The sequence below is a fragment of the Betta splendens genome, chromosome 24, assembly GCF_900634795.4.
Source record: "Betta splendens chromosome 24, fBetSpl5.4, whole genome shotgun sequence".
Lineage (NCBI taxonomy): Eukaryota > Metazoa > Chordata > Actinopteri > Anabantiformes > Osphronemidae > Betta > Betta splendens.
Window position 1 is genome coordinate 5,014,742 of NC_040901.2, and position 21,593 is coordinate 5,036,334.

Here is a 21,593-nt window from a genome sequence, read left to right on the forward strand (position 1 = left end):
ATTCGGAGCGGTAACAAAGTGACGTCTCGCCATCCTAGCCAAATTTTCTACATCAGAGTCCTGCAAGAAAGAACACAAGGGTGAGTACTGTAAGGGGTGGGACGCTCAGATCAAAATTTGTGTAGGATGGCTGAAATCCCAACAAAACTTGTAGTGTTTTCTTCACCCTTAGTCTAACAAAGTGTGCCTTTGAAGAGGAAAGAAAATGAGAACGGAAGACAGATCTGTAGAAAGAAAGGAGGCAAGCAGCCCTTGCTCCTAGCATCTAAGCCTCTAAACGGCGCCTTATTCTGCTGGGCCCTTCCTCTACCGCTGTTTACTAAGCCGGGGGGGTAAACGCGTGCTGTCGTGGAGGCGCCCAGAGCAGCACTGAGTGCTATCTCACCTTGCAGACCGACTCAAGGTCAACCGGGCCGACTCTACACTTCGCAGCTACGCGCGCGTTAAGCATCGTCAGCCTCCTTCAGCAGCGCGTCGGACCCTGGACAACATCGATCCTAGCTCCCCCGACAGGAGTAACACTAGCAAAGTTTAAATTACAACCCAGAACCTGTTAAATAATAAATCCTGCTTATGCACGAGAGATGCGCATCTTTGATGAAAATGTATCTGTCTTTAAAAGCATAGCAGTTATAAATAATGCATTAATAGTCGGCTCAAAGGCGAACGCTAAAACTGAAAGTGTATATTCTACGAGCAAAAAAAAAAAAAACAGCGTCTGGAAGCAAGTAGATAGCGACAGAGTCTGACAGAGGTGTCAGCTTAAGGACTCATGTGGAGCAAAATAGAACCATCAGATAATAATTTGAGGACACAGCTAACTCTGCTTCAATACATACACGAGGAGAGAAATACCTGGAGTTATGATATCTGGACTAAGCTAGCGCATACAAAAGAACTGCTTTCACCTACAACAAAAACTAAACAATGACATTGAATGAAAAGAAATTCATGTAAGTATAAAGACAACTCAAGATTATGGCATTTATTTCAATAATGTTTACTGAACAGTGGCGATGGAATGACAACCAATCAGAAGAGGGTGACATTCTTTACGCCAGCTCTCTCGAAAGCTCCTAGATGCAGCTAATCTACTCCGCCTGTCTCCACACCGCGTCCATCACTGCTACCCCCGATTACCTGTCTCAGGTTGCGTGTCACTTTGATGTCATGCCAGGTGTTGTCATTAAATTTCCCATTGACTGGCTCCACGATGGCCTCAAAGGCCCCGGAACCCAGATTGATGACGAGCGAAACGGCGCCGTCTTTGAGCGCCAGGTTGACGTAGTCCGCCGACTTCCCTGTGTGGAGCAGGAGGCCGTTGCGTTGCCAGGTCTTGAAGGACAGCGTGATCTCGTCGCTGCTGCTCTGGATGGGGTTCTGCGACAGGTCGTAGCAGAAGTACTCGGAGCCGCGGAAGGTGGCCACGTTTTCCTCCCGAGCTGAAACAGGACGAGAACAGAAGTTTTACATTTTACAAGATACAAGATTTCTCCATAGATACTGCAGTTTAAAACTTTAGTGTGTCAGTGTCTCTCACTCTCTCACAGTGCTTCTCACTTGAACCCAGCACCGATTATGAGCCAACACCAGTAAATATGAGACCCGCTGCAGGCCGCAGAGAAGGTTACACCGAGCAAACACACACCATAATTACAGCTATGATAATCCCATCATTCTGTTGAGATCATAAAATCCTATCTGTATGACCGTGGGTTTAGGTTTCGCACACAGCCCCCCCCCAGGCAGACAGGCTACTTATGATGGAACACTATTCCCCGCTAATGGTGCACATAAATCAAACTTAGCATGATTTTACAGTTTTATACTGAGCTGTTGCAAAGTGACTTCCGGAGCCCATTTTTTTAGATCGACACACAGAGTAAGGTGAGACAGAAAGTTGAGGGGGTGGAGCGGGGAGGTTGAAGCAAATGTGAAATTGCTGGACTGAGGAAAAGTGAAGACTCTACAAAAAAGCAGCAGCGGGAGTAGAGGATTGTTGCTTTATGATCTGTGATGAGATAACTCATATATTCCTCCACTATCTCTTAACTGCTTGTTTGACACGTTCTGCTCAGCTTGAGTCTCAGTGAATCTACCTGTCAATTATGTGTTAAGTTGGATAGTGTCACTGACTCTAGAGTGCGACTGGAGAGGTGTCCCGAAAACACAGTGTTCGAGGCAGCACCTTTCAGAAATTGCAACCTTCCGAATAAGCCCAAGCAACAAACCGGCCGCACTTGGTAACGGTAGCTATGTTATTACCTGCCAACAATACCGACGCGTCATTTCATTTCCTCCGAGTCCCGCGTTTTCCGTCCGCGTACGCGCAGACGCATCGCGAGGGGCCACGGGTTTAAAGGAGAACAAGCACAGGAGAGGAGACAGAGTGAGATGAGAAAGTGAGGCAAAGGCAGCACGAGGGCTGCAGGCTGCAACGCGTCAGCTTGTTGTTTCAGATCAGGCTATATGTAAACATGAGGGAGAGGTATTGTGAGTCCTGGCAGGAAAAAAAATATATTAGAAGGGGAAATAAAGAGAGTGGAGTGGGGCTGTGGGATGAAGGGGTGCTGGTTCTGGGCATGGAGACATTTTCCCCTCGGCATCAAACTCACATTTGTGCCCAACACAGACAACTGGAAATCGTACGGGTGGCAACAAAGGGCCTGTGAAAGCCCCTATGCATAAGCCAGGGGAATAAATAGAAACCATTATTGCCACTGAGACCGTGCAACACAAGAGAGGTAGAAGAATATACATTGGTGATTGCATCCGTTCTGGAAACTAACACAGGCCAGATTTCCAGTTGTAAAGACCAAGCTCTGATGACGAAAAGCCAAATCATGGGGAATTTATACTTAATAAAATGTTGAAGCAGCGGGTGCCACAGTCAAATTACTGAAGTACAACTCATGTTGAACAGTATATTCAAGGATTTACGGTACAATTTTAATAGACTTTCACTTTTTGCCATTACAAAAAGTCTATCACAGTCCAGAATGAAAAATCTATTGGTTTGAAATTCTAAGCAGCTCCCAGAGGATAAATCATCCTGTCCTTCCTTTTACATTTACTAAAAGGCATCACACCTTGTCTGCTGCAAAAATATTTGATCTGATTGAAACCCACAATATAGAGCAAGTCTAATAATTATCATACATTACATTTTGTCGTTAAATACCAACAAGAGGCTTCCAGTCTGTGTTCCTCTCTGTATGGGAATTAATTATAGCGATGTAATCACAAAGTTGCTGTGAAGCTGTAAAGACTATCAATATAACATTGCTGCTATGAATAATAGAGAGCGCAAATTGATATAATGTAATATTTGTGCACCTCAGCAATATTAAAGCCGTGGTAAGTGTATACGGATCCATAAAAAGCAGGGGAAATGTATTGCCTGTTGAGACATGTTCTGCACAGATCTGTGGCTTTCTTATTGATCATACACTGGGGTCATTTTCCCTTATTTTCGCCCGAGTCATCAATATTCCATTTGTGTGCTGCCCGGCCCCTGCGCCGGGTGCTCGGGTTCGATTTCAAAATCCACTGGAAGCAATTAGCTCCTTCATTACCATCTCCCATTCTCTTCCGCTTCACCCGCAACACAACTGAGCCGACTCTGACCCCTTCGAGCCGTCGATGTAGCGCCATCACCTTCCTTTCGCTTCGGTCCACGACCTTCAGCTTCCCCTCAGATCACCCAAGGATTTGAAAGGGTCCCCGATCAGCGTGGGAGGTAAAATACTTAAATCATGTAAGAGGCAGGAGACTTTGTGATTATTGTGGCAAATTACGGACTTGAGCAGGATCCGCTGTCAAGTCCGTGCGCCTCGCAGCGCAAGCTAGCCCCAGTTAGCCGCTAGTCCCAGGGCGACCCTCTCCGGCGGAGTAAACTGAATCCGCACTGACATTCAACATATCAGATGCATGTTTGTGCTGCGCGTACGGGCAGACGGGCCTAAGGTTGCAGTCCTAAACATGGAAAGCTAAGATGTGCTTTTAGCGGGAGCTGCTGTTGTGACACCCTGGGGAACTGAGGTCACCCAAGGTCGCGATGTCACCCCCCCTCCCACCGCCTTTTTCCGTTCACTCTCCTCCTCCGCCCTTAAGTGAGAACGCGGCGTCGTTGATCGGCACAAACAATGCGTGTTCGCCACATGCCGACGCGAGGCCAGAGCTAAACATGTAACTGCGCAGCTTAAAGTTCAGTGGTGAGGCATCACGTGTCGAGAGAATTTGGAGCAGCACGGGTGATGTCTCTCTTCAAAGGCAGGCGGCACTGTCAGGCAGGCTTATGTTGCAGGGAGATTTGGTGGAATGCACCGCATGGAAATATTGAACCGAGCAATTACTACTGCGTGCAATAATTAAATTCAGCCCAGAATACGCTGCTGTATTAGTCCTGACATGGAGGAAGTTGTGTGTTTAAGGCTTCAGAGAGATTCATATTCCATTATAAGACTATACTGCATCTACTGGGCTGTGTCCCCTTCATGACAACTTCCAAGATGTCGCATGACATATCGAAGAGGCTGAAGTGAATTGTCACCCCTGACACTTCTCCTCTCATCACGTAACCTCGTGAAGGCGCGATGGCACGACCTGTCTGAGCCGGGCTTTTACGTCCGCGCACACAGGCCGAGGAGGGACGAGCAGCGAGGAGGGAGGCGGAGGAACAAGCGTAAACAGATGTGACATGGAGGGGAAGCGAAAGAGTCGCGAACAATAAAGAGGGGGGAGTGAGGGGAGGGAGGGAGGGGAGGAAGGAGTTCAGGACACAGACAGGCAGCCAGAGCAGAAGCAATGGCAGATGGTGGGAAAGAGAGACAGAGGCGCTTCTTCTCCAGAGAAACTAAGTGACACTATGTGTTAGGAGCAACAGCGAGGAGCTTGTCCTGATAGCTTGTGATTCCTCTGCTGATCAACCACCAAAGCGTGCTCATCACTGCAGGTCCAACCTAATCTTGACATTTCACACTCATTTGGTTCTGTTCTATAAAAAAAAACACCTTGTATTTAACAACAAGCGATTTCAAACGGCCTCAAAAGCACACGCGCTGCAGGAAGGAATGCAAAAGGCTTAGAACAATGCAGCATCGTGACTGCGACACAGCATGACTCATTATACAGTGGTACGCAATCACTGTGTACTGTGGAAGTGGGAAACAGGACGGCCAGCAGGGTGTGTAGGCTAAACCCAGTGAACATGCAGACAACAGCACAGTCTGATGTTGGGGTGGGTCCTAATACAAAATACAGACATTCAGTTTAAAAAGAAGGAGGTTACAGTACGTACAAGTCTCAGAACCATGATATATATTTTTGAAAAATCACAGTTTAAAAGACAGTTTGTACAGAAGTAAATCATTCTCAAAGAGGCTCAACCATTCTACAGAAACTGTGACCTTATCCTAGATGTTGCGAGTAGACAGAGGTTGAAGCTAAAAAGTCAGATGCTCACTACACTGAGTTGGGAGAAATTATACACAATGCATAACGTGATCTTGGGTGTCTAATTATTTAGGACATTTGTTTTTTTCAATTTTTAAGTTGGATGATTTCCATGAAAACATAGTAATCAACTAAGTAAAGTTGCTGCTATTACAAATGCCACTGGGAGTGTCTTAGAGCATTTTCCTCTGTTGTGGCATTTCAGTGCAAAGACATTTAAATATTACTCATTATTATAATAATATTCAATATTACATATTGGTAAATATGTAAACGTATGTTTCAGATGCAGCTGAATTACTGTGGACATGGTCAAAGACTCCTCTTCTGCGGGCTAGCACTGCTAAGATAGGCACCATCACCTTCAGTGTGTGTGTGTGTGTGTGTGTGTGTGTGTGTGTGTCATTGAAAGTCCTTATTGGCTTCTGATGGCGGAGTCTGTGTGGAGTGAGTGATGAGGTTTGGAGCGACAGCAGGGGGGATAGTGTGAATAGTGGGAATGAACAACGAAGGAATGGAGAGTGTCTGAAGAATGGGGGCCGGCGCCTGAGGTCCAATCCCATCAACTGAGGCAATTGTGCGGAGCGAATACTGGAGAGAGTAGAGGTGGGGGTTGAAGATGAGTTTGCAAAGGAGAGAGAGCGAGAGAGCGAGTGAGACAGAGATACGGTGACTGCACTCCTATTACTAATAGTGAACAATTAGGAGAGGAGTGATGTTTGGAAACGGAGGATTGGGAGGGACTGAAGCAGGAAATCACAAGTCTTTGACTGATCTTCCTAATGCTTTAGATGCAAGGGGAGCTTGGAAGCCACTAAAGTATAGCTACATGAAACTCACTTTGCAGTATGCAAAACATTATAGATATAGTTATGACAGCAGGTTATTTGTGCTCTGTGAGTCCACGCCACTATGATTGACAGACAGCTCAGAGGATCCATTAATAAAGGTTGTAAGAGAAAATACGCACCAATTCATGTACAGTAATAAAGCTGCAGTTCAAACGTTCATTAGAGTGCAAGTGGTTCCGATATGTCAGACGCCGTTTTGATGTTCGCTGTGAAATGCAGGGTGACGTACCCCCGAGGCTTCACTACAAGGCGAGTTCACAATAACAAAGTCAGTTAGAATAAGAATTAGTAAAAAGAACAGTGTGAGGATGAATATTTGAAATGAAAACGGGCTGGACTGTACTGAGACGATGAAGTAGTCATCAGTTTGAGACACACTCATTCATGCTGCATAAAGGGCCTGAACCAGCGCTCATGTGTTCACTCATTAACTCATGGACATGTTAGAACCATAAACACTGGAATTAGTGGACAATCTGACAATCTGTTCTGAACCCGTAGGAACCCGGCAGAACCTGCTTAGTGTGGACTTTACTCTGCCTTATGCCAGATGTAGGGTTACACAAGAACAGATCAGGTTCCCATTCTTCATTCATATCCATTAGATTGCTTAGCAACAGGGGGTTGGTGGCCAAGTATTATTATTATGAAAATTAAAAAGTTTCGCACTGTGGCTGCTCGCTTAAAGTCCACGCGCGGAATCCATCAGCGGTTCTGGGAGACGAACGATCCGATCCGACGCGTGTCCATGCAATAAACATTTGAAATAAAACGCTCCGGGCCGGAGGGAACATCCTGACACAGCTTGGGATTTTGCATTCTGATGATATCACTGGCTCCTCCGTTGTCTGCTTTTAGGCTTTCAGCGTGTGTCCGTACTGTCACGTATTGATCCAATCGCTGCAAACTGCAGCCGCAGCATTTCGCCAATCCCGGCGTCCTTTCTTAAATGGCTCCAACGGTGGTTTACAGTATTATGGAGTCATCTGCGGCCCGTATTATTTCCGTCGACAATCGAAGGCCTTCTTGACAGTGTGTCTCCATAATGCTGAGTGTTGCATCAGCCTGACAGCTGCCATCCTGACCGAGAGGGGAAGTGACGGCAGCGAGCATCGCATCGCTTTCACATTTTCCACCATCTTGCAGAGCGGGCTCCTGATAGACTTGCATCACTCCGCATCCGTGTGAGTTATTTGTTTCATCTGTCTGCCTGTCACATTATATGTTTTACCAGAAAATGGGCTGTTTTTTTTCGTTTACGGTCCAAATTATTTCATGACGTTACACAACAGAGGGAGAATGTGTTTGTGTATTATGCTGGACTGCCTACGCAACCTGCTGTAAGCATTCACTGAATTACAAACAAGCTGTCAAAAACAAGAACGGCGTGAATGTATGCGTATGCAAATATCAATAAATGTGCATATAATAAGTGCGGTATCAATGTGCATCATTGTCTATTTGTTGATACATATAGCGACTTGCTCCGTGGAGCAGAGCAGCAGGTGAGTACAGTAAGAACTTCCTAAACAAGAAAAAATGGGTAATTGAGTTAATGTTGCCGGGTGGCATTACGATTGCTGCTCAGTGATTGCTGCAGCTTTTAGCTTTAAATTTGTAATCACATCATACTGTACCACCTCCATTTAGACAACACAGGAAATCACGCTGAACTTGTTGACGATGTTTTTCAAAATTGATCATAATTTAGAAAAATGGCACGGCTGCATGTGGACCCGAAATATAAAAGCTACACATTTGTATCGTGTTGCAGCCGAGGCTTTGGATGGACATGTATTTCTCTCTTTAACATTAGCAGGGCCGACACCTTTTTTAAAACAACACAAGGCAATTCTAAGCAGGCAGAAAGAGAGACGACGTCCCTCTCCTGCACTTGAAACAGATTAGCGCTCACTCGCAGCCAAAGCAGAGGCCATCTAATATTTATTACCACTATAATCTACTCTCCCGTGTGCTGGCAGCACATTCACCTGCGTGCGGGGAGGCGAGGGGTTAAAAGGGGAGCAGCGGTGCCGTTAAAGGGACAATGAAATAAACATGACTCATGTGAAAGAGCCCTTTAAGCCAATATAATTCAGATGGTGGGGGAGGGAGCAGCGTGCCAAAGGCAGTTAACCACAAGCACCTCTATCAGGCGCGAACTATGACCTCATCTGAGAGGCCAATCGCATCGACCGGTGCCGTGAGGTGGACGGCAATTTGCTCACATTATCTTCCGTTTAGATACTGAGCAAATCAGTCGGCACAGTATACGAGACGACGCACGCAACAAAGGGTCCCGTCTCATATTCATGTGTACATTTAATTCCTGCCTATCATGAGCATCAGGGACAAACATGCAGAATGATTCAGGTAAACAATGTAAATTGAGCTTGGTGAAACGAACGACGTAAAAAAAGCAAAAAAAACACCGCTGTGGCTTTAAAACCAGCTGGAACCAGTCGTAGCCTGTAGCCAAAACAATGTGTGACTCCAACTCTGTGCACGTACGCGCGCACGCAGGCACTTGAAACGCCGTGCTCCCTTCCAGAGATAAGAGGAACAACAGCATCCTCACCTTTCTCCCCCCCCGTCTCCTCTTAACCTGTAACTGTAGGGCTGCTCCCAAACTTCACACGTGCAAATAAACAGGCTAAGGTGATAGCGACAGCGTCAGTGGGTAGAACAGTGATCTTGGTGACAAACAGCTGCACCAACCACGCAGCTCCAGCAAGCATCTGCACATCACGTGGCAGCAGTGCTGACGCCACAGGCTGAGCCATTGTTGCTCTTCCTAATCCTGCTCTTTCCACCTCTCTCCTTGATTCTGTTCCATAGCTCTCCTTCCCACAGCACATGTGTTTTTCTCGAAGGGTGCGCTGAGCTCCGGGGAGGGGGGGGGGTTAAACCTCGCTCGCCTCAGTGTTTGGCTCGGCCCAATTCAACTCAGCAGTTCCAGAACTCCCCCGGCCTCCGCGCCGCCGTCTAAATTTAGCAGCGAGGATCCGCCGTCTCTCCGGGGAGCAGTCGGCACCGGCCGCCGCGGAACCGCCGCAACCGTCGCGCCTTCCCCCGTGCGCTCGCCTCCATTTGTGACACATCGACGGTGGGAGCGTGAGCCTTTATTTCGGGCCCTCCGTGCAAATTGAGCCACAGACGCGCGTACAGAGATCACGCGCATGCTGGCGAATAAGCAAATATGCGGGGGTGTGTTTATGAAAAACAAACGCCAGCTGCTTTCCAAACTGCTGCAATCACATCCACTGATCCCCACACGCTGAGGTAAAACAGAATTACTTTCACTCAGGGAAGTGGTATTTACTACATGTGCAGCCAGGCCTGCCCACAGTTACCATAACTATGCTAATCTAAGCTTGTTTGAGCAGCACTACTGACTGTTTGACTGTCTCGTCTGGTAAAATGACACACACAAGCTTTATCTCACAGCAAAGGGGCAAATATGTACTGTACGTCTATAGAATGACCTTTAACCTCTGTAACTGAGGTAGGAACATATGGGTGTACATCAACACGCTGACAGATAAGTAGCATACTGGCACACAAAATCAAAAATCCCTCATGAAAGTATCGTTACACAGGAGATGCGACACTTACGGGAACACAAACACACACACACACAGAGACACACACGGGGTTGCTGTCTAGCGTGGAAGTCAATAACATTATCCTCTCTCCATCTCGGCGATGGTTATTAGTCTGGAGAGCCACACGGCTCTCTTCAATGACACTCTGGAGATGAAGGGATAAATCACCACGCTGAAAGGATGAGTGTGTGCAGAGGGGTGAGAGAGGAATGGGACGAGCAAAAGAATCACAAAGTGAGAGGAAGGGAGAGAAAAACACTTTGAGGCAGAGAGTCAGACGTAAAGACAGTTAAGGCAGGGTGGTTTGGCTTTTTATATTTTGTAAAGCACAGATGATGTGAAGACAAGTCTTTCTCAACACAAGGACTGATGTTCAGCTTCACAAATCGCACTCCTTCTGAGCTCAGTGCCCCTGAGTCTCTTTTTCTTATCCTTTGTCACACGCGCGCTCCATCTTCCTCGCGTTTGCTTTATCAAATCGAGAGAAGGTGCTTTATTTGTCCTGCTACTCTAAAAGCATTCCTTTTGTCTCCCTCCTTCCCCAGCGCCAACCCCTCCCTCTGAACCTCACCCTCCTCTCCCTCCCACAGGATAAACGCACACATTACCACTTCATGGACTGGTCACGTTTCCAGTGCACTGTGGGCACTGCATTAACAAATATGAACTGGTTCATATGAGGGTGAGGTGCTGGAGTCCCATCAAATGCCTTTGGACTGTGGGAGGAAGCCATAGTTCCTGGAGAGAACCCCACAGACATGGGGAGAACATGCAAACACCACAGAAGTCCACCACTACTTTGCCATTATTTGCACCATTAACTTGTATTAATTTGATTAATAATTTTTATTACTGTAGTTAATGTTAGCTTGTGTTAAAATAAAAGGAATATTAAAATCCACTGCAATAGGACAGAAACATTAGCGAGCTGGGCTAACCTTTGTTTGCCTCACTAATTGAATTAAATCTGATCTCAGACAGCAAATCAATCCATGGTTTGAGAACGTCACTCGCTATAGAGGCTATAACATGCTCCAGTTAATGGCACGAAAGCCCAAATGTCAGCCATTTAAAGGGAAACAGCCACTGAGAGGCTTAAAGCTTAGAAGCTGATTTCATTCCTTTTTTCCCCCAAAACCTTTATTCTCTATTGAAAAAGGTAAATTTAGCAGCACAGTCATATACTGTATAATGTTTTATTATGCATAAACTGGGAACTTTTAGACTGAACAGCCAATGCAATTCAATTGGATTTCTTCCTAAAATGAAGAACAAGTAACACAAATGTGTGAAATCAAAAAACACTGCAGATTAATTAATGTCATCTGTGTGTTGTGTGTGGACCGGTCCTAGTAAACACCCATTTGTGTGCGACAGCTGGCTGTATGCTAGAGTGGTCACCTCAATCCTGCGGGCTGTCACTCCAAATGTCTATTTCTGGAGCTCATGCAAGTGTGTGTCTGCCTGTTGTGTGTCTGTGCATATGCGTTTGACCAGTCAGAACTGGTTAGGAGAGCGGCCGCTGCATAACGCCACGGGCTGCTTTGAATGAATAAGGGGCCGAGGTGGGTTTGAGTGTGTGGGGGCCGACGATGGTATTGAAAACGATAAAATTCAGGTTCAACTCTTTTTGTGCCATTGACTCAGTTAGACAGTTAGTGTCACTCCCTTCCCAACACTGAGACCTTTCACTGCATCACCTCTGACCACCTGTTTAATTGGCTGTCATGCTACACAGGCAATGTGATGTGAGGCAGCTGAGTAAATAAAACACACACACACACACACACACACACACACACACACACACACACACACACGCACACGCACACACGCACACGCACACACGCACCCCTAAGTTCTATCATTTCATTACTTGGGTGAGTGGATAACAACGGAGTTGATGATGATTATGATAATTATGACGGTTTATTTAAGTGCCTCTGTGGAATTGTGTGCCGGAGCTCGTGAAGGGAAGCAAATTCATACCACGGACACCAGCCAAGGAGGCAAACGAAAAGAAAAGAGAGGAAACAACGACAAAACAATAAAGTGCTGCCACCAAACCACAGAGGGGCCGTCTAGAGTGTTACAATGTGCTCATGAAATCGCCATTAAAAGAAACACTGTGCTCAGTGATGCACGTTTATTGCACATTTGTGTATCTGTGTGTTCCTTGGTATTTAGTCGAACACTTTGTCCACAGCGCTACGTCTGAAACATTAATGAGCAGTGGTGAGATGAAGGGGGAAATTTGCTGAATTGCCACGATGAACACGCTTCATTTGTAATTATTCATGGCGACATATTTAATCTGATGAGGTTGAGGAATCAGGAAGCTCTGGCTCCACAATGGAGGCTTCTGTTACCCAATCGGGTCTCTGCTATCGCTCTCTCTTCAGCTTTAATTTCCTTCTGAAATGCACCAAGATAAACAACTGCAGAATCACAGCGCTGAAATATTACTCATCCAATATTTGAGCTTTCGCCGTGATGAAATCATCAAAGTCAAAGGACTAAAAAAAAGGAAAAGAAAAGAGGATGTGGCTAACCAGCACGTGTGACTCCATGCTTTCAACTGTCCCTGGAGAATCGGATACAAAAAGACAAATCATTTATACACACACAAACCACCGACACGCTCACAAACCGCAGAAAGTGTGACCTCACCAGCAGAATAACGAGGAGATAGAAGTAGTCCATTAAGTAAAAACTCCAGAGGTTGACTCCTATTTTTGTACTTCAGAGTGGAGGACATGAAGGACAGAGCGCCACATAAATGCTGAAAAACTTATTAGACCGTAAATTTAGACTAGTTATTCATAAAAGATGACCTCAAACTAGGCAAAGACTAGGCATAACAAATGAGGAATACTGAGGTTGGAGCCATGCAAGTGTTGTGTGTGTCTGTGCATGTGAATGGAGCTATTTTATGGAACTTTCAGTTTCAATTTATGATCCATTAAGTCGCATCGCTATACAGCACGTGCCCGTCGTGAGTATCAAGAGCGAGGGGGGTGAGAAGAAGGAAAAGGGAGTGGGAGCCGCTCACAAGGCTACACAATGCAGTGGTTAGCACAGCTTCCAGTCTATGATGTGTCGTTGAACAGATGATACATCATAGAAAGTTAAGTTCATACGTTGTGCAGCCTTAGTTGTCGCCCCTCATGTCTCTGGATTTAAATGGATAAGGTTCTTTCTGTACAAATGTTTGGTTTCTTTTGGCTCCTAGAATGTGTGAAGCCAATAAGAATGAGTGGATTCATTTAAGATGGAGGTCGTCTTTGAAAAAGAAAAAAAGAACAGACTGTTCCAACCTTACTGTACATATGGTGCTGTCAGACGCATAGTGTACATAAAAAACAAACTATACACAATTTAATGCGTTACCACATCAGATGAAGGCTAAGGGGTGCTGGAAGTATAACTATGTATAACTGTATTTGTTAGTAACATAACCCTGGATTACTATGGCTAATGATGTACTACAGCTGCTGTACATCTGAAGTAAGGAGGTTTTAGCGTGTCTTATGTTTAGATTGGACGAACTATATGTATACAAATTAACTTCAGATGCTTCAATCAGATTAAAGAATGTCAACGCATAAAGACATAATAAGTCTGAAAGTAAAGTATGTAGCATTTTGTACACGAAATGTTCAAGGACACTAACAGAGCACAGGAACATCTGCTTTCAGCTCCTTACATTTCACTGGATCTGGAGGTTATTGCCAGAAAACAAGCGGGAGAGAGAACTAACTACTACATATTTTTATAGATACCGTGCTTATATAAAGAGAGGCTTGCATTACTGCATCCCTCTCAGCTTTTAATGCACGGAACATCAGAGATAAATGGTCACCGCATCACTGCCCGTCCTCTCACAACGCCAGCGCTGTCAACAGCAGGGCTCGGCAGGAAAACGCCCGCCGCTGAAAATGTCAGAAAGTCTCGCCTCGCAATTTGCATGGATTCCTGCGATGATGATGAGGGTCTCATTCGGGGCTAAGGAGGTAATCGCGGCATTTTCTTGAGCAAACACAAGCGGTGTAAAAACACTGCCGAGAAAAGAAAAGCAAAGAGAAAAAAATCAAATACTGGCTAAATCAACAAACTTGAAACAAGTGGTGCCATGAATATTCCTGCTAGCCCCCGAGGGCAACGCTACACTCTGCATATAGTAATCTTATTTTTTTCCCTCTCACTACCCTCTTCTCCTTTCTTCAGCTTGACTTCAAAGGCTAACTCTGTTGCAGAATCTAAGTCAGGTGGGTAGGGGTGAGGGGCTGAGGCTAAAGCACACAATACGCCGAGTGCATGCCGTATCACATATCTCACTCTTTTATGTGTTAATCACTGTCAGTGTAGCGGCGGATGGGAAACGCATGAGAATGTAGTGAAGATTTAGGTTGTGGGAAGTGACTGGCACAGCCCATCTCCCTCCCGCCTCCTCCCACTCTGACAAGACTCCTTGACGCCCGCCTGCTCCATCATTTGCATTCAACACCGCCGCGATTGCTGATTGTTGCGGGCATATGCCACATGAAGGGGAACATTGTGACCTTTCAAGCTCGATCATGAAATGTGACGACGGCGGTGAAGGGGGCGACTCCCTGAGAACTCAACGGGTGATTCTTTTAAACGCCCGACAGGAATCGCTAAGTGGCCTGAGTAAGTTCATCAGCCTTCGTGGCTCCGTCATAAAGCAAAATAGGCAATGCCCATAAAGTGAGATTTAGGAGAGAGGAGAAGGCGCCTTGAGAAAAATCCACGGCAACAGGAAGGACTTCTGCCTTATTTTAAAATATAAATTAAAAAAGGCAGGCTTGAGTCTGGCAGGCAGAGAGCTCTATCAGGGCCAAACCACACATCTATCAGGGAAAGGCGCTAAGGCTGTTGGGGATAAAGCATGGAGGCATGAAGAGAGGCTATTTCCATGGGGAGTCCTTGGAGAGGCCAGGCCCAAACTGCTAGTGAAGCCCAGCAATGAGAGGTCTCTCTGGGGGACTGCAGAGGATAAGAGGCCTCAGTGGAAGAACTCTCACGTCAGCACTTCAATCACGCCTAATCCCTGCTTAGTACACCCACTGCTATGGCAAGGAGAGGGAGGGAGGGAGGGACGAGCGAGGAGGGGAGGGGGTGGGGTGGGGTTGTGTTGCAGAGTGAAAATTGTTAAAGGAAAGAAAGCTGGAGCTAAACAGATAAAAGCAGGAAGACGGCCAAAAAAAGATTTTAAAAGGGAGGAAATAAGAGACAAAAAGGGAATTTGGAAAAAGGAGTCATCAAAGGTGAGCGACTAGAGATAAGTGAGTAAAAACGCTAGGTAGAAAAGAAAAAAAACAGCAGCCTTAAAGCATGGAGGACTTATTATCATGAAAGTACAGTCACGCTGTGCTGTTTGTTTGATAATCTTCAAAAGTCAGAGTGATACAGTCTCCGTGCAATTACAGTAGGTGGCACACGACTGTAAACAGCCACCATTCACAGGACTTCACTGCAGTGGACAAAAGGGGTATTGATGATGACAGAGGAACAGGGATGTTCTCCGTCGACCTGCGATTACGTTGCAGAGGCACCACAGGGCAGCAGCGAAGGTCTGAACATAATCTGATGTATCTATGTATGTGCTTATATTTCCGTGTATGTGCATCTGGTGTGCTTTTTGCACACATGCATGTGTGCGTCAGGACAGAAGAGGAATGAGGGACGGAGATGGAGCAGATGGACGAGGGGGGATCAGTGAAAGAGGATTACGCCACGTCAAACCATCATCGCTCTCATAAAATCAGTCCACCCACACTGCACTGAGGCTCCAGGGCCGATGTAGAGCAGGGATAATTTAAGGCCCAGGGTGCATCTCTGTCTTACTCCAGATAGTAAACCACGGCTGAGGGGGAATGGACAGAAGAGACAGTTTAAATTAAGTGCAGGGAACGCTACAAGAAAGGGCGATTGAGAGTGTGTCAGGATGAATTGTAAAGGGTGATTGTGCAGGAAAGCTGTGAGGGGATTTGAAAGCAATAGAGTGTATGTATTACTAAGTTAATAAAATGAGGGCTGGGTATAGACATACAGTAAATGTGATGATGCGGGACCTTGACATTTGATTTTTACTAAAACGTGACTCCTGTTCTTGTGACTTTAAATTCAAATCTGTGGGAAAGAAATACAGTAAACTAACATTTACATCAGCCTGCTCTCAGTGGTAACAGTATTTTATAAAATGGTTTATGCGAACATTTACAGATGTGACACTGCTGGAAAAAATGCTTGACATATGTTGTTGACGCGTTATTTAATATCATGTTGCTATTTCTAAGCACTGATATGAGCCTCCCACTGTTTGACAATGCACTTTTAATCGTTTCTTTGTCTGTCTTACTTCCATCACGAAACTGTTTTATTCAATTTTATAAAATTCACATCAATCCAAAATATTTTATTAACCTTGTGCTAGAATTTATTTACCCTCTTTTACTAGTAAAATATGTAGACGCGAAGTGAATGTGATTTCAGCACCATGGTCAGCGCCAGATGCTAGTAGTGTCTAGAATGCTCTTCAACTAAACACCACTGATTTAGGGCCCCTGTGGCTGGAACAACCTTCAATTATACTGAGAGAGAGATGAAAAGCGAGTTGTATGACAACTGCTCAGAAATGTATCATGTAATCTAACATTTACATTTTAAAAAACATGATTTTATATTTTATAACAGCATATATTATGGCAGCTATTGATTTTTTTAAATGAAACCACATCTAAAGCATTCATACAGTACTCAGGATTAATTTCTTTTTTTTGTTCATTAGCGAAACCACAAATATCAATGTCGCTGTGGGCTGGAGGAAAGAGTAACAACCTTATTCTCTGGGGACGGTGTGCATGCATCTCAGCAATCACTTCAGCCTGATGAGGCTTGTCCTCTTGAAAGTCAACTTATGTATGTGATGAAAACAATACTAATAATTAAGTTTAGCTGTAGTATTCATACGTACAGTACAGTGACTCCAAAAGAGTCAGAAACAAAAAGAAAACTGCACAGAAATTCAACATATGTTATTTACCTTGTAGGTCTAATAGGTCTAGGTAATCACCTTAATGCAAACATACCACATCTTTCAGGTTTACATTGAACAACCACAACTGGCTATGAAGCTGCTTTTATCAGTTTTCCATTTATAATCCCCCATAGTCTGTGCATGAAAATGTCTTCAATTCCTCAATCAAACGCCTTGAAGAAGTGCTGACATTCGGTGTATAGGGGAAACCTGCAAATGAACGCATCCACATTCCATTATTTATGGGCCCAGCTATTTATAATGAAGTCTGGTGTACGTGCTACAGTACAAACAGAGGCTTTTCCTGGCAGCCACTGTGTCCTAAATAGGTGAGGGTTGGCTTCCCCCAGAGAGAAGGTACTCATCCTCCCTTTGAAGAACGGCCAGCGAGGAAGCATTCCTGGCTCACCGGTCAATTATGGAAACACACTCATCTCATCCCGCTGCCAGAGCTACCAGCCTCCCTTGAAACAAAATGACATTTTCAACAGGGACAAATCTCTCCTTGGGTTGTGTCACACGCGGCTCCGGGCCGTCCCGTGCCTTCGCTGATTTCCTACGTACCTTTGCGCTAGGCGCTCAAATCGGCCAATGATTAAGGCCATCTGTGGTGGGCGGCGCCAGGGCCGACGGCAGCGAACAGAATGGATGGTGCGTTCCACATCCATCTGTGCCCGAACGTACAGATACAGGGAAGGGGAGGGGCGCGTACTTCATGTATGCAAACAAACACCAAGTCGCAAAGGAGGCGAAACACACACAGTAGAATGCCAACAAAAGAGGAGGAGAGATAAGAGAAGGAACACAGGCGGCTCCAGCCCCTATTGACAGCAAAAAGCCCTGGACTCCCCTTTTTCAATACACCAACGCTTTATGTCGCTGGCACTTCTCGGCAGAAACACTCTGCAGCATTTCCAAAACAGCAAGCGAGCAGGAGCATATTAATTAGCTCAGTGCGAGATCGGTCGGGTCCGTTTAGAGGGGCACGGATTAGCCGGGTTTGATGAATTCTCATTAGGTCAGCGTAAACAAACACATTACAAGGTGTGAGGAGTTTCAGATCTCTTCACCAGAGCAGAAGAACAAGACAAGCACATCCCGCAATTATCATCAAAATGTCATGTCAAGCTTCGAATTTGTGACTCACCCAGCGGATATGAGTCACAATTATATGCCCTTGAGGCAAATATGTTGTTGTTAAAGATGCACATCTCCCACAAAATGAATTGATGACTACCACGTCAGCACGGAGGGGAAATCAGGTACATGTGGCTGTAATGTACTCACACCTCATAGCCCAGGTCTCCACCACCCCTCTATTATTTATGTCACTGTGGGCATTTAGAGTCCATTATGTGCGAGGGTCAAGGTGTTGGAAGATGTCCTATTTGAGTGACATAATCGCTCCAACGCTCCCAGGCAAAGAGGAAGCGGAGAATTATGCAGCTTTCCAACCACCCCATTTGTCATCTGTTTTTTTCCCCCGCTTGCTTGGCCTACTCTGCTGTCTGTTTGTTTATTTGTTTCCTCTGATTTTTTCCTCCTCTGCGCTAAAAGGAGATGAAGCCATTTCACACTTTAGTGTGTGGGAAAAATTCCAACAACAAACGTTTCGCAGCAACCCCCCCCTCCGCTCTTCGCGGGAGCTGAGCGGAGGGAGCGGGGCTGTTTTTGCTGCGGGGGAGAATGGCAGACGACGGCGAGTGGAAACCACAGCCTGCCAGACTTGACCTGTTTGGCTGCTGGTGCAGATGGGGAGGAGATGAAAAGATAAGTGACTTATCTTTACAAACTCAGAGCAGGACAAAAGCCCTCGTAACATCTGCACACCCCCACCTTGATGCACAAAAACAGGACTAAGGTTTATTCCAGCCCTCCACCCTGCTGAACATACTGTATAGCATAGATACGCAAGGTAGCTTACAGTATTACACCACATCATTGTACACTTGGCGAGATGGTCTAAGGAGGGACCTGGGTAATGGAATTCATTTATAATCACAATGACACAACTCCAGGCTAGACAGAGGGAGGAAGGAGAAAAACACTGGAAGACAGCTCCAACGGAAGGACTGGGAGGAGAGATTGAACAGAGACTATGGGCCACTGGGAGACTGTGGCTCCCCTCAGCATCTGGGTGAGGTTCATTAAACAGCGGGTCTGCTGTGGTGGGACTTCATTTAAAACCAGACCCAGAGCTAGTGGAGACGTCTGAGGCTCTCGCACCAAGGTCAAAGCTCATCCCGAGGGGTCAGCAGCCTGAAAAAGATGATTGGTGTGGATTATGATGGAGCTGGAGGCGGAAAGGATGACGAATGGAGCACGGACACGTAAACTCCTCTGTATTTTCCCGTGTAACAACACATAAACGAGTCAAGGCCTTGTAATGGAAATCTATACCAAGCGCTCCCTGTAAGAGGGCAAAATGTTTCATATCTCATTACCCCCACACACTATTATCCAACACAGCACCCAGGTGTGACTTAAATCTCACCGTATTATTCAAACAGATAGCCCAGGAACACGAGGAAGCCTCCATCTTTCCGGACAACCACATCTTGCAGAAATTACATTTTTATAGTAGGAATTTGCAGAAGCAAAATCGATTAGGGCGACTACAAATGTGGCCTTATTTATGTGGTGGGGATGAGACGGTTGGTCTCTACCCAGCTCATTCCACCTCTGTTGTCTTTACTGCAGCAACTGAGCGCCTGTTTCGTTTATACATACAACTAATAGTTCTACGCAGTTGGAGCAGCTGGCATTTGTTGTCTACAGATTTCATGCACCCGCTGTAAATCACAACAAATTTGAATAAAGCACAACTTCTGTCCAAAACGCATTAAAATATTAGATGCAACCGCTTTGAAAACATTCAGGTACAGTGACAGAAGTGTTCTGCATATAAAGCAATGCTCACTGTACTACTGGTCCTGCAGACGGGGCACATGAAGGTGTGATAAATTTACATTACAGATTCCAAAGACAAAACATTAATAATGTTGTGTCTATAAACAAAGTACTTATTATAAATATATATAATGAAACCTCATATAATGATCAATATCTTGTCTCAATAGATGGATATTTCTCCAGACTCGTTAGCAATTAAGACTTCAATACATTAGTCTATGTGTCAGTCCAGACTTTCATTACTGTGCAAATTCCTTCTGTGAATTTGTGCTCTGATACGCCAACATTTCTAATGATTGTGTTTGATCTAATAACGCCTGCTCTTATCAAACCTGCGCTTTCATTCCGTTCCCCATCAAATCTGGAATTTTTTTTCCCCACTCCTGCTCCCGGTTTCTTTGCGTGATCCATATGTGTCGGAAATGATTTACACAATCGCCGAGAGAAGTCGTCTTCCTCCGAATCATTAATCTTTGGGGGTCTTTTAACAATCGGTGGCATGCAGGCTGTAAGAGAAGAGGAGAATATAATACAGTGTGACACTGGTCCTACATGAATGAGAGTATCCATAAAGGCCTGTCAGATTAGGTGTGCCAATTCCTCAGTCTGGATTTATTATTATTACGGGCAGTGGGATGCTGGTGAATGCTGCCCGCATGCAGATGAGGGCCCCGCGCCGAGATGTCAGAGCAGATCACACTCGATTAAGTCCCATTGTGTGCGACTGCGCGTGTGAAGGTAGTCAGGGAGGGCAGCTATGCTACGTGTTCATGTGCATCTGGAGGACGGCTGCGATGCCGCGCCGATAGCTAAAACGGCCGGTGAGCGCGCGTGTGTCCTCTGGTTTGAACCATACATCCAAGTGTAGTATTTTCTTTTTGCCCTCGAGACACAAGAACAACAACTCTACAGAGACACTCCAGATTATCAAAGTCTACATCAGCATTTCCTGCGCGGGGAGACTGCAGAGAAGGAAGATTTGCATTCACGCCCGAGTCCCCAGCTCTCTCTCTCTCTAATGTTGGGACAGGGCGATGCAAAGCTGTAGTGTTTGTTCCCCCGGCCTCATCCTCGCACAGACTCAACCAATTAGCATGACTTTGAGGACACCTTTGGCGAATATGAGCACAAACATTAAAAAAAAAGGCCTGGAGGGGCTAAAATAGAATAACTCAATGTACAGCCGCTCTGCTTCCCTGTCGCCTTTGGTTTTTCTTCATCTTTTCTTAACTCGAGCCCTCTGTGCTTTACAGCGAGCCCCCTACTGTACATGCTGAAAAGCTAGCGTGAGGCGACGCGACGCCCAGGAAATGAGAGGGGAGCGGGACGAGACAGGACAGGAGAGGAGGGGAATCTGGAGGTGAGACGAAATATTGACTCCGGCTGTTCAATGCAGAGTCGATGTTTGAAGTTTGAGCGAAGTTTTGCCTGAAAGCGTAGATGTTGAGAGGATATCGACTGTGGCTGAAGGGACTGTGAATGAGGCCCGATAAAGGAGCAGGCTTCACTGTTTGCATATGTAACGTTTCAAATGAATAGAAAATAACATTTGAATGGGTCACTGCTGCCACGAAATACAATATTAATGGTTTGCCATTTAGATCTGTGTAATAGGTTTATATTTCATGTACAGTGGTTTCTACAGGTGTGTATAGAATTATACTCAGTCTACCTTTGCCTTTAGATGGGAGACATTTGATTTAAACTGCA

At 45.5% G+C, this 21,593-nt stretch overlaps 1 protein-coding gene across 22 annotated transcripts in view; it reads right to left on the bottom strand.

Annotated features, from left to right (window-relative positions):
- The window catches only part of nrxn3b (neurexin 3b), a 202,895-nt gene that overhangs the window by 152,911 nt on the left and 28,391 nt on the right, over positions 1-21,593 (bottom strand). For all 22 annotated transcript variants that reach the window (XM_029140711.3, XM_029140715.3, XM_029140704.3 and 19 more), the window contains one exon: positions 1,141-1,442. In XM_029140711.3, coding sequence (XP_028996544.1) covers positions 1,141-1,442 — 302 coding nt within the window. The remainder of the gene's footprint in view (positions 1-1,140; positions 1,443-21,593) is intronic.